This window comes from Coregonus clupeaformis, chromosome 3 (assembly GCF_020615455.1).
Source record: "Coregonus clupeaformis isolate EN_2021a chromosome 3, ASM2061545v1, whole genome shotgun sequence".
Taxonomy (NCBI): domain Eukaryota; kingdom Metazoa; phylum Chordata; class Actinopteri; order Salmoniformes; family Salmonidae; genus Coregonus; species Coregonus clupeaformis.
In genome coordinates this window covers 28,233,278-28,247,724 of record NC_059194.1, presented here as the reverse complement: position 1 = coordinate 28,247,724, position 14,447 = coordinate 28,233,278, and the positions used below count along the sequence as shown (strand labels likewise).

Here is a 14,447-nt window from a genome sequence, read left to right as displayed (position 1 = left end):
CTTCAGACACGGGTCTTTAGTGGCATCCGGAGCTACATGGAGAGAGAAGTGAAAAAATTAATCACTAAATAAAGTGATTAAATTATGACCTACCATTGGCAGTACAAATGCAAAGCTCATCAAGACAAGTATGCTCATATCCAGGGGCGCAACTTTGGTTTTAGAAGTGGGGGGACATAATAATAATGATTTTTTTCATAATTTTTGGGGGATAAACACTCCAAACAGCCTACCCGACCGCTCGGCGGCGTCCGCATGTTCCTAAAGCACACCGTTGCCTCGTTTTGTATCACATTCCAATGATAAAACTGGGGGGGACAAAAATGAAATTTCAGAATCTGTCCCCCCCCCCCCGTACCCAGTGAAAGTTGCGCCCCTGCTCATATCAGACCAGTATCAGACCAGAGAGAATATGGATTCTAGGAACAAAAGAGAGAAGGGGGGCAGAGAAGAGAGTCTACTCACGACTGAGAGATATCTTTCAATCATTCAGACACAGAGATAAAGCAAAGGAGTCCGATTAAAGAACCTGAGTGCCATATCAGCCTCAAACAACTACACGCACACAGCCTTCCAACGCAGTGCTTTGACAAATGGCCGCCCTCGCCATTCAGAAATAAGCATTTCTGTCAATGCCAGCAACCATAAAATAGAGGGGAGAGAAGAGGAGTGAGGAAGATGGGGGGAGGGGGAGGGGAGAGAGAGAAGAGAAAGCAAGGGAGAGGGTGTGTGTTTGTGTGTGTATGTAGGGGGCTTATAGCAGTGATCAGGCCCCCAAACGCTCCAGGATCTGAACCATATGAAACAGTGGTAGTTGTAATCCTAAATCCTCCTCCCTGATCTGAAACTGAAACCTATGTATTTAACCTTCATCCTTCAGCCATTCCAACATTCAGCAATCCGACAACTGAGAATACATATTGCATTTAGAAAAGTCAGAACCATAGGGAGAGTGAGAGATATGGATGTAGCTAGAGTTTTTGGAGTGTGACCATTCTGGACCTGCCTCATCAGAACTCTGTGCAAGCGAGTCGTATAGCCCTATCTGCGTTCACATCAATCTCCACAGCAACATTATCTCGATGGCTGCGAGACACAGGTGGCTGGCTTCCAAGGTGACGGAGATCAAAGATACACATTGGCTCTGAGCGTTCCGAGCATTCTGTCATTTCACGCTACGCTTACTACACAAATCCACCCACAGGGGATGGAGATAGGAATAAAGAAAACGGGAGAGGGGGAGGAGGAAAGAGGGCTCCCGAGTGGCGCAGCGGTCTAAAGGCACTGCATCTCAGTGCTAGAGGCGTCACTACTGACCCTGGTTAGATTCCAGGCTGTATCACAACCGGCCATGATTGGGAGTCCCATAGGCCAGGGTAGGCTGTCATTGTAAATAAGAATTTGTTCTTAACTGACTTGCCTAGTTAAATAAAAAAGAGAGAGATGGGGGTGCTGTAAAGAAGTGAAATATGTAGGACTGTGGGGGGAGCAGTTACCCTTAGTTCTTCTGATTCTATATATTCAGAGGAGAGGAACATTTACCAACAGTCAGGCTCTGATTCTAATGGGCATTACCTGCCTGTCTAACAGCTCCCATCTCATTAGTGTGACATGACAATATATATATATTTTTTAAAAGCAACGGTAAACTGTTGTGAACACAACCTGGATCAAAGCAGGAACGTGTGGAGAAGCTCATCCTCATTTGCAGGGAAAACAGCCTGCAAGGACTAGAAACCTAGAATCAACTTCAAAGCCAGAAGGACTGCGGCTGGTACACCGACCCCCTTAACAAACTCAGAGTATGTCTGATAACTTCACAAGACAAGAGTGGCCAGGCCTGTATCTCACTAATGGGTTGTGTTTGAGCTGTGTCTGCTCTGTGATGTCAACACGAGCACTCTCTGACCTACAACGCACACTACACCGGTGGTTACATCCTGGTTTAGTTCTGGAATACACCGCTGGTACACAGCGATACATAGTATATTATCTGTTTACTTCTCAAAGTGAGTGAGTGAGTGAGTGAATGCATGAGTAAACAAACTCAAAGGTAAAGGAGGTATGTTGGTGAAGAGGTTTAAGGGAATACTTGAAGATAGGTTTGCTGGGCAGGCATGGAAGATATGCATGTTTTCTGTTGGTTATGAAGTAGTTTGTCAAATCTCTGACTCTCTACTGTGCACTCTGAAGCTGTCAAGGAATGCTCTCTCTCTCTCTCTCTCTCTCTCTCTCTCTCTCTCTCTCTCTCTCTCTCTCTCCTCTCTCTCTCTCTCTCTCTCTCTCTCTCTCTCTCTCTCTCTCTCTCTCTCTCTCTCTCTCTCTCTCTCTCTCTCTCTCTCTCTCTCTCTCCTCTCTCTCTCCTCTCCCCTCTCTCTCTCTCTCCTCCCCTCCTCCTCCTCCCCTCCTCCTCTCACTCACTCTCCCTCTATCGCCCTCCCTCTCCTCTCTCTTTCTCACTCTCTCTATTTCTCTCGCTTGCTTTCTGAGATTGAGAGAGACGGCATGGCCATATATTTTTCCTGATATCTGTCTGTTTTGTGGCGTCGGCTGGAGGTGGAGTGTTTATATCTTATTTAGGGCTTACCTTCGCTCTCTCTCTGCTGCAGAGCAGGAAGAAACTCATCTGATTTCACTCCCCGCGGAAAATGACTTTCTGCCCAAGAGGGAAATGAGAGATAAGAGGAGGATGAGAAGGGGTAGGAGGAGAGATGAGAGGGGGAGGAGTGGGTGAAAGGGGGTAAGTGGAGGTAAGAGGGTGACAGGAGGAGAGAGAGATGAGAGGAGGAGAGAAGGGGAAGATGGTTAACAGAGGGGTCGAGGACAGCTTAGAGCAAATGCTACCCACATACAAAACAGTTACAAAAATGCAACCCACGTACAAAACAGTTACAAAAATGCAACCCACATACAAAACAGATACAAAAATGCAACCCACATACAAAACAGATGGAAAATACACATAAATATACACATTAAAATAGACAGACATAAAGGGTGGAGGGAGAATGCATGACATTGGGCAAGAAACTGAAGTGCATTTCTCAATTCCATACTTTCCTTTGAGAAGCATAATTATGCATTTCATAAGGCACAACATAGATGATGAGAGAAAGCAGGGGATGAGAACAGAAGAATAGAGAAAAGCCACATGTAGTTGACAGAGTAATGAGAGCCTGGGATAATGGAGGAGAAGCGAGGGATGAGAGCAGAGAGAGAGAGAGGAAAGCAGAGCCTTTATCTGTCTATTCTAGGCCTGAGTGAGAAGCCTGTTTAACCAACTGCACCATACTCCGTATCTCTCCTCTTTCCCTATCCCTCTCTCCTTCTCCTTCCCTCTCTCCTTATTTACGATCCATCTCTCCCTACTACTTCCTCTTTCTCCCTCGCACTTTCGCCATCTTTCTTTTACTCACAATCCCCGTCTCTCACTCCCTGTATCACTATCCTCTCTCACTCTCAAAATATTTTGCTTGTTCCTTTAATCCATCTCTATCTTCATGTCTCATCTCTATTCCCTACAGCCATGACCTTTCAGTGTTAATAACCCTGATACATTATTTATCTCCTTCTCCCTCCCTCTCTCTCTCTCTACCTTTTCTCCTCCCACTCACCGCATCTTTCATTTGTTTTAATAAAACAAGACACATTAAAAACGTCCCAATTGTCTCTGATTCTTTTTCGGACCCGTGGTTGCCGTAGCAACGCTCTCCTCGGAATGTGATGAGCGAGGCGGTCTGCGTCAGATAAACAAGTGGAGAGGTGGAGAGTGACAGATGCTAAACAAACGAATGCTCGATAAAGGACTATGAAGGAAAACGTTCTAATCTGAGGTGAGAGCAAAAGACTTGGAGAGGGGACTGTGAGATGGGACTGGGAGAGGGGATTGGGAGAGGGTGCGTGCGTACGTGCTCGTACGCGTGTGTGCGTCAGCCCATGAGGCAAAGTGGGTTAATGTGTGAGTGACAGCTGTCGAGAGCCAAGGATACCATCATAGGGAGGGACAATCTAATCTGTTACCCTATATCCTATAACCTACATACAGTTCTCTGAAAACACACACACACATACACACATATATACACTGAGTGTACAGAACATTAAGGACACCTGCTCTTCCCATGACATACACTGACCAGGTGAATCCAGGTGAACGCTATGATCCCTTATTGATGTCACTTGTTAAATCAACTTTAATCAGTGCAGATGAAGAGGAGGAGACAGGTTAAAGAAGGATTTTTAAGCCTTTAGACAATTGAGACATGGATTGTGTATGTGTGCCATTCAGAGGGTGAATGGGCAAGACAAAATGTTTAAGTGTCTTTGAACGGGGTATAGTAGTAGGTGCCAGGCACACCGGTTTGAGTCATGAACTGCAACGCTGCTGGGTTTGTTACGCTCAACAGTTTCTCGTGTGTATCAACAATGGTCCACCAACCAAAGGACATCCAGCCAACTTCACACAACTGTGGGAAGCATTGGAGTCAGCATGGGCCAGCATCCCTGTGGAACACTTTCGACACCTTATAGAGTCCATGCCCCGACTAATTGAGGCTGTTCTGAGGGCAAAGGGGGGGGATGCAACTCAATATTAGGAAGGTGTTCCTAATGTTTGGTATACTCAGTGTATATTTAAGCAATAAGGCACGAGGTGGTGTGGTATATGGCCAATATACCATGGCTAAGGGCTGTTATTATGCACGACGCATCACAGAGTCAGCCAATCAACATTCAGGGCTTGAACAACTCAGTTTATGAATACAAATATATATACAGTATATATACATACATACACACATATACAGTACCAGTCAAAAGTTTGGACACACCTACTCATTCAAAGGTTTTTCTTTATTTTTACTATTTTCTACATTGTAGAATAATAGTGAAAACATCAAAACTATGAAATAACACATATGGAATCATTTAGTAACCAAAAAAGTGTGAAAAAAATCCAAATATATTTTCTATTTGAGATTCTTCAAAGTATCCACCCTTTGCCTTGATGACAGCTTTGCACACTCTTGGCATTCTCTCAACCAGCTTCATGAGGTAGTCACCTGGAACGCATTTAAATTAACAGGTGTGCCTTGTTAAAAGTTCATTTGTGGAATTTCTTTCCTTCTTAACGCATTTGAGCCAATCAGATGTGTTGTTACAAGGGGTGGTATACAGAATATAGCCCTATTTGGTAAATGACCAAGTCCATATTATGGCAAGAACAGCTCAAATAAGCAAAGAGAAATGACAGTCCACCATTACTTTAAGACATGATGGTCAGTCAATACGGAACATTTCAATAACTTCAAGTTTCTTCAAGTGCAGTCGCAAAAACCATCAAGCGCTATGATGAAACTGGCTCTCATGAGGACCACCACAGGAAATGAAGACACAGAGTTACCTCTGCTGCAGAGGATAAGTTAATTAGAGTTACCAGCCTCAGAAGTTGCAGCCCAAATAAATGCTTCACAGAGTTCAAGTCACAGACGCATCTCAACATCAATTCTTCAGAGGAGGCTGCATGAATCAGGCCTTCATGGTCGAATTGCTGCAAAGAAACCACTACTAAAGGACACCAATAACAAGAAGAGACCTGCTTGGGCCGAGAAACACGAGCTATGGACATTTGACCAGTGGACATATGTCCTTTGGTCTGATGAGTTCAAATTTGAGATTTTTGGTTCCAACCACTGTGTCTTTGTGAGACGCAAAGTAGGTGAACGGATGATCTCCGCATGTGTGGTTCCCACCATGAAGCATGGAGAAAGAGGTGTGATGGTGTGGGGGTGCTTTGCTGGTGACACTGTCTGTGATTTATTTAGAATTCAAGGCACACTTAACCAGCATGGCTACCACAGCATTCTGCAGAGATACGCCATCCCATCTGGTTTGGGCTTAGTGGGACTATCATTTGTTTTTCAACAGGACAATGACCCAACACACCCCCAGGCTGTTTAAGGGCTATTTTACCAAGAAGGAGAGTGATGGAGTGCTGCATCAGATGACCTGGCCTCCACAATCCCCCGACCTCATCCAAATTGAGATGGTTAGATGGTTTGGGATGAGTCGGACGGCAGAGTGAAGGAAAAGCAGCCAACAAGTGCTCAGCATATGTGGGAACTCCTTCAAGACTGTTGGAAAAGCATTCCAGGTGAAGACGGTTGAGAGAATGCCAAGATTGTGCAAAGCTGTCATCAAGGCAAAGGGTGGCTATTTGAAGAATCTCAAATATAAAATATATTTTGATTTGTTTAACACATTTTTGGTTACTACATGATTCCATATGTGTTATTTCATAGTTTTGATGTCTTCACTAGTATTCTACAATGTAGAAAATAGTAAAAATAAAGAAAAACCCTTGAATGAGTAGATGTTCTAAAACTTTTGACCGGTAGTGAATATATACAGTAAATATATATATATACAGTAAATATATATATATATATATATACAGTGGGGAAAAAAAGTATTTAGTCAGCCATCAATTGTGCAAGTTCTCCCACTTAAAAATATGAGAGAGGCCTGTAATTTTCATCATAGGTACACGTCAACTATGACAGACAAAATGAGAAAAAAATATCCAGAAAATCACATTGTAGGATTTTTTATGAATTTATTTGCAAATTATGGTGGAAAATAAGTATTTGGTCAATAACAAAAGTTTCTCAATACTTTGTTATATACCCTTTGTTGGCAATGACACAGGTCAAACGTTTTCTGTAAGTCTTCACAAGGTTTTCACACACTGTTGCTGGTATTTTGGCCCATTCCTCCATGCAGATCTCCTCTAGAGCAGTGATGTTTTGGGGCTGTCGCTGAGCAACACAGACTTTCAACTCCCTCCAAAGATTTTCTATGGGGTTGAGATCTGGAGACTGGCTAGGCCACTCCAGGACCTTGAAATGCTTCTGACGAAGCCACTCCTTCGTTGCCGGGCGGTGTGTTTGGGATCATTGTCATGCTGAAAGACCCAGCCACGTTTCATCTTCAATGCCCTTGCTGATGGAAGGAGGTTTCACTCAAAATCTCACGATACATGGCCCCATTCATTCTTTCCTTTACGGATCAGTCGTCCTGGTCCCTTTGCAGAAAAACAGCCCCAAAGCATGATGTTTCCACCCCATGCTTCACAGTAGGTATAGTGTTCTTTGGATGCAACTCAGCATTCTTTGTCCTCCAAACACGACAAGTTGAGTTTTTACCAAAAAAGTTCTATTTTGGTTTCATCTGACCATATGACATTCTCCCAATCCTCTTCTGGATCATCCAAATGCACTCTAGCAAACTTCAGACGGGCCTGGACATGTACTGGCTTAAACAGGGGGGACATGTCTGGCACTGCAGGATTTGAGTCCCTGGCGGCGTAGTGTGTTACTGATGGTAGGCTTTGTTACTTTGGTCCCAGCTCTCTGCAGGTCATTCACTAGATCCCCCGTGTGGTTCTGGGATTTTTGCTCACCGTTCTTGTGATCATTTTGACCCCACGGGGTGAGATCTTGCGTGGAGCCCCCAGATCGAGGGAGATTATCAGTGGTCTTGTATGTCTTCCATTTCCTAATAATTGCTCCCACAGTTGATTTCTTCAAACCAAGCTGCTTACCTATTGCAGATTCAGTCTTCCCAGCCTGGTGCAGGTCTACAATTTTGTTTCTGGTGTCCTTTGACAGCTCTTTGGTCTTGGCCATAGTGGAGTTTGGAGTGTGACTGTTTGAGGTTGTGGACAGGTGTCTTTTATACTGATAACAAGTTCAAACAGGTGCCATTAATACAGGTAACGAGTGGAGGACAGAGGAGCCTCTTAAAGAAGAAGTTACAGGTCTGTGAGAGCCAGAAATCTTGCTTGTTTGTAGGTGACCAAGTACTTATTTTCCACCATAATTTGCAAATAAATTCATTAAAAATCCTACAATGTGATTTTCTGGATTTTTTTTCCTCAATTTGTCTGTCATAGTTGACATGTACATATGATGAAAATTACAGGCCCTCTCATCTTTTAAGTGGGAGAACTTGCACAATTGGTGGCTGACTAAATACTTTTTTCCCCCACTGTATATATATATATATATATATATATATATATATATATATATATATATATATATATATATATATATATATATACAGTGGGGGAAAAAAAAGTATTTAGTCAGCCACCAATTGTGCAAGTTCTCCACTTAAAAAGATGAGAGTGGCCTGTAATTTTCATCATAGGTACACGTCAACTATGACGAACAAAATGAGATTTTTTTTCCAGAAAATCACATTGTAGGATTTTTTATGAATTATTTGCAAATTATGGTGGAAAATAAGTATTTGGTCAATATCAAAAGTTTCTCAATACTTTGTTATATACCCTTTGTTGGCAATGACACAGGTCAAACGTTTTCTGTAAGTCTTCACAAGGTTTTCACACACTGTTGCTGATATTTTGGCCCATTCCTCCATGCAGATCTCCTCTAGAGCAGTGATGTTTTGGGGCTGTCGCTGGGCAACACGGACTTTCAACTCCCTCCAAAGATTTTCTATGGGGTTGAGATCTGGAGACTCCAGGACCTTGAAATGCTTCTTACGAAGCCACTCCTTCGTTGCCAGGGCGGTGTGTTTGGGATCATTGTCATGCTGAAAGACCCAGCCACGTTTCATCTTCAATGCCCTTGCTGATGGAAGGAGGTTTTCACTCAAAATCTCACGATACATGGCCCCATTCATTTTCCTTTACACGGATCAGTCGTCCTGGTCCCTTTGCAGAAAAACAGCCCCAAAGTATGATGTTTTCACTCCCATGCTTCACAGTAGGTATGGTGTTCTTTGGATGCAACTCAGCATTCTTTGTCCTCCAAACACGACAAGTTGAGTTTTTACCAAAAAGTTATATTTTTGGTTTCATCTGACCATGTGACTTTCTCCCCAATCCTCTTCTGGATGCACTCTAGCAAACTTCAGACGGGCCTGGACATGTACTGGCTTAAGCAGGGGGACACGTCTAGCACTGCAGGATTTGAGTCCCTAGCGGCGTAGTGTGTTACTGATGGTAGGCTTTGTTACTTTGGTCCCAGCTCTCTGCAGGTCATTCACTAGGTCCCCCGTGTGGTTCTGGGATTTTTGCTCACTGTTCTTGTGATCATTTTGACCCCACGGGGTGAGATCTTGCGTGGAGCCCCAGATCGAGGGAGATTATCAGTGGTCTTGTATGTCTTCCATTTCCTAATAATTGCTCCCACAGTTGATTTCTTCAAACCAAGCTGCTTACCTATTGCAGATTCAGTCTTCCCCAGCCTGGTGCAGGTCTACAATTTTTTTCTGGTGTCCTTTGACAGCTCTTTGGTCTTGGCCATAGTGGAGTTTGGAGTGTGACTGTTTGAGGTTGTGGACAGGTGTCTTTTATACTGATAACAAGTTCAAACAGGTGCCATTAATACAGGTAACGAGTGGAGGACAGAGGAGGCTCTTAAAGAAGAAGTTACTGGTCTGTGAGAGCCAGAAATCTTGCTTGTTTGTAGGTGACCAAATACTTATTTTCCACCATAATTTGCAAATAAATTCATTAAAAATCCTACAATGTGATATTCTGGATTTTCTTTTCTCAATTTGTCTGTCATATTTGACGTGTACCTATGATGAAAATTACAGGCCTCTCTCATCTTTTTAAGTGGGAGAACTTGCACAATTGGTGGCTGACTAAATACTTTTTTCCCCCACTGTATATATATATATATACACACACACACACACACACACACACACACACACAGAGACACACACTCGCCACACACACTTCCCTTTACCACACAACCATCCATTCTTGTTCAGTCATTGTCCTTCTCTAACTGCCAGGTTGATTGTCTGATTGACGCCCCCTGGGTGCAGTAATGCCAGTCTGTGGATGGGCACAGATGGCACCGAGTTGGCAGGTACAGCTAAGATGAGGGTGGCCATGGACAAGAAGAGGGGAGGAGGGAATTGGCACTAAGACAATGTCATATGATCCGTTATTTAGCTTGAATCCACCATGACACTGCATATACAGTACTGTTCTACTCATACTTCCATGTATCCTGCAGTTTAGTAAGCATTATAGACCCTCTCTATGGAGACTCAGGGACACATATCCAAAAAGACCATGGGGACGGGTTGGATAATGGTGTGCGTGTGTGTGTGTGTTTGTGTGTGTGTGTGTGTGTGGGGGGGGCCACTGGAGGGCCATCTTGGCCCTCCAGTGGGCCACCAGAGCACCGAGGCCTGGTGGGACTTGAAGGCTCTAACACACACATGCACGCTCACTCACACGCAGACACACACACCAACTCTCCCGTTCAGTATTTCTCTCTCTTTTTTCCTCAGACACCCATAAACACACAGGTCAGGTTAATCATTAAAGCTTTGGTCCATCTTGGTAGCCAATGGGCTGTAAAACGTATGACTAATTTCACACCAAAGTTGTTCACTTTTCTCACAGTGAGTGATTTGCTGAGACAGATTGCCTGTGTATTACTTGTTATTGGAGGAGGTCTTTATTGAGTCGATTTCACAAATGAATTTACAATTCACGTGGCTGAGAGAAGCTCTCTTGTGGCTTTTAATGGTGCTGTTCAGCCCCTATACCCAGTCTAAGTGGTGTCAATACACTGAGCATACAAAACATTAGGAACACCTTCCTAATATTGAGTTGCACACCCTTTAGCCCTCAGAACAGCCTCAATTAGTCGGGGCATGGACTCTACAAGGTGTCGAAAGCGTTCCACAGGGATGCTGGCCCATATTGACTACAATGCTTCCAAAAGTTGTGTCAAGTTGGCTGGATGTCCTTTGGGTTGTGGACCATTCTTGATACACAATGGAAACTGTTGAGCATGAAATTACCCAGCAGCGTTGCAGTTCTTGACACAAACCAGTGCGCCTGGCACCTACTACCATACCCCGTTCAAAGGCACTTATATTTTTTGTCTTGCACATTCCCCCTCTGAATGGTACAAATATGGCACAATTGTCTAAAGGCTTAAAAGTCCTTCGTTAACCTGTATCCTCCCCTTCATCTAAACTGATTGAAGTGGATTTAACAAGTGACATCAATAAGGGATCATAGCTTTCACCTGGATTCACCTGGTCAGTCTGTGTCATGGAAAGAGGAGGTTTTCTTAAATTTTTGTACACTCAGTGTATGTTTCTCCACATCTGTCACCCACACGTAAGCACACGCACCCCCTTGCTTGCACACACAGGCACACACACATGAACACACACACACACACAGGTGGCACGCAGCACACGCACAAGCACAGACAAACATGCATTCATGCACACAAACACTTTATTTACGCACTCTCTCTCATCCAAGGCTATACACTATTCAGTATGAGAAAAGTGAAAACCATATATTTCTTCTACCATTGTTGCATTAATAACTGAGGACTAAAATACACCCTGTTCACAATGTAAATGAATGCAGTGGATGGCTGAAGTCTCTATAGGCTATATTGATTGACCTGGAACATCAACCCACAGGTGTGCTCTCTGTCCCCAGCCATGGTGACCTGAGGGGGGCAGGGCAGGGAGAGATGCCCCTCGGGCTAAGGTAAAGTTCAGAGGTCACAGCGATCACACCTTGGCTTGCACGCTAAAAATAGCATTACAGTGCCTTGCAAAAGTATTCATACCCCTTGGTGTTTTTCCTATTTTGTTGCATCACAACCTGTAATTTAAATTGATTTTTATTTGGATTTCATGTAATGGACATACACAAAATAGTCCAAATTGGTGAAGTGAAATGAAAAAAACTTTTTTTTTCAAAAATGTCTAAACAATAAATAACGGAAAAGTGGTGCGTGCATATGTATTCACCCCCTTTGCTATGAAGCCCTTAAATAATATCTGGTGCAAACAATTACCTTCAGAAGTCACATAATTAGTTAAATAAAGTCCACCTGTATGCAATCTATGTTTCACATGATCTGTCACATGATCTCAGTATATATACACCAGTTCTGAAAGGCCCCAGAGTCTGCAACACCACTAAGCAAGCGACACCATGAAGACCAAGGAGCTCTCCAAACAGGTCAGGTACAAAGTTGTGGAGAAGTAGAGATCAGGTGGTTGGGTTATAAAAAAATATCAGAAACTTTGAACATCCCACGGAGCACCATTAAATCCATTATTAAAAAGTGGAAAGAATATGGCACCACAACAAACCTGCCAAGAGAGGGCTGCCCACCAAAACTCACGGACCAGGCAAGGAGGGCATTAATCAGAGAGGTAACAAAGATACCAAAGATAACCATGAAGGAGCTGCAAAGCTCCACAGCAGAGATTGGAGTATCTGTCCATAGGACCACTTTAAGCCATACACGCCACAGAGCTGGGCTTTATGGAAGAGTGGCCAGAAAAAAGCCATTGCTTAAAGAAAAAAATAAGCAAATACGTTTGGTGTTTGCCAAAAGGCATGTGGGAGACTCCCCAAACATAAGGAAGAAGGTACTCTGGTCAGATGAGACAAAAATGCAGCTTTTTGGCCATCAAGGAAATCAATTTTAATTCCAGGTTGTAAGGCAACAAAATAGGAAAAATGCCAAGGGGGGTGAATACTTTCGCAAGCCACTGTAGGTTCTACCGTCGACTGACAATTGGATAGATACAAAGTCTAAAGCAGTTCATTGGGTCTTATTGGGTTTAATAATGCAGTTCCCTGAAGGGTTGTGTCTCTGAAGCACAACAAACCCTCTAACCTCTCCTCTCCAAGAGGCTCGGGACCATTCAAGCCGTAAAAACACCCCTATTATCATTTAATTGCTACAGCCATTCCCAAACTACTCCCCGCAGGAAGCACATTACACCAGCGCTTTAAAGTTCCATTAGGGAAAAAGGTTAAGAGTGCAACGCCCTAACTCCTCCCCCCGGAAACGCTGCTTGCCGCTCTCTCCACTGTGCCTTGATGGATAATATTCCTCCAGAGATAAAAAGAGAAAGAAGAAAATGAAACATTATTTTATGTCCTCTCGTTGTTGGACTGGAGCCAGGGTGGAGGAGAATGATTTGATAGTAAAGATGGTTGTCAAAGAGGACAAACCTCACTGCCAACTGCCCTGTTAGAGGGGAGCGTTCTGACCCCAAATTAATAGCTGCTCAGTTGTGTGTGTGTGTGCGAGTGTGTGTACAGTCTATGTGTGTATGCATGCATGCTTCAATGTGTGTGCCTATGTATGTTTCTGTCTGTCACAGTAGCCACCATTCCAATCCATTCTGGCATTGCCTTGTGTGTGTGCGTGTATGTGTGTGTGTGTGTGTTTACATGTGTTTGCCTGTCCCCTCAGGCTTAGTGTGTTGAGACGTGGCATGGTTATCGGCAGGGGGGACGTTAATCCACCTCCGCTCTCCACAGACACCATCGCCACGGTTACCTGGTTCCATGGGAAGCGGAGTGGGCCGGAGGTGTGTTGGAGAGTCAACAGCGTTCCCGGGAAGAGCCGAGGTATTCCATTAAATAGGAGGGAGAGTTGAGGCGATGTGAATCATAATGAAACATAATAATGAGTGTATCTGATTCCAATACCTTTAGTTTGACAGGTCAGCTAAACGTCAATAAGTGAGATCAAATACCCATTAGCAGGCTATAAAGCGGGAATAGCATTTATTTTACAATTTACAGACGCTTCATCCGCCACTCACTGATTTCATCTATTCTCTTTTTTTGAAGAAAGGATTAAATAAACGGATGCATGAACTATTCCCCACGGGACATTTCTGACTGTAATTTAAAAAATTTACTTTACTTTAGCATTTGATACGCTAATTAAAAAGGTGTTCTCTCCTTTCTCACATGTGGGAGGAAGAGAGCAAGGGAGCGAGAGAGGGAGGAGTAGAAACACAAACAGCTATTTATATATATATATATATATATAGTACCAGTCAAAAGTTTGGACACACCTTCTCATTCAAGGGTTTTTCTTAATTTTTTATATTTTCTACATTGTAGAATAATAGTGAAGACATCAAAACTATGAAATAACACATATGGAATCATGTAGTAACCATAAAAGTGTTAAACTTAATTTAAAAAGTGTTAGACATTCTTCAAATAGCCACCCTTTGCCTTGATGACAGCTTTGCACACTCTTGGCATTCTCTCAACCAGCTTCACCTACAATGCTTTTCCAATAGTCTTGAAGGAGTTCCCACATATGCTGAGCACTTGTTGGCTGCTTTTCCTTCACTCTGCCGTCCGACTCAATTGGGTTGAGGTCGGGGGATTGTGGAGGCCAGGTCATCTGATGCAGCACTCTATCAATCTCCTTCTTGGTCAAATAGCCCTTACACAGCCTGGAGGTGTGTTGGGTCATTGTCCTGTTGAAAAACAAATGATAGTCCCACTAAGCCCAAACCAGATGGGATGGCGTATTGCTGCAGAATACTGTGGTAGCCATGCTGGTTAAGTGTGCCTTGAATTCTAAATAAAT

At 43.4% G+C, this 14,447-nt stretch overlaps 1 protein-coding gene across 3 annotated transcripts in view; it reads right to left on the bottom strand.

The window, feature by feature from the left end:
* The window catches only part of LOC121543569 (testican-1), a 278,401-nt gene that overhangs the window by 49,694 nt on the left and 214,260 nt on the right, over positions 1 to 14,447 (bottom strand). For 2 of the 3 annotated variants that reach the window (XM_041853558.2, XM_041853567.2), the window contains 2 exons: positions 2,588 to 2,656; positions 1 to 32 (listed from right to left, as the gene is read on the bottom strand). The exon at positions 1 to 32 is cut by the window's left edge and continues 89 nt beyond it. In XM_041853558.2, the coding sequence (XP_041709492.2) occupies positions 1 to 32; positions 2,588 to 2,656 (101 nt within the window). The remainder of the gene's footprint in view (positions 33 to 2,587; positions 2,657 to 14,447) is intronic. The other variant, XM_041853577.2, reaches the window with a different exon arrangement.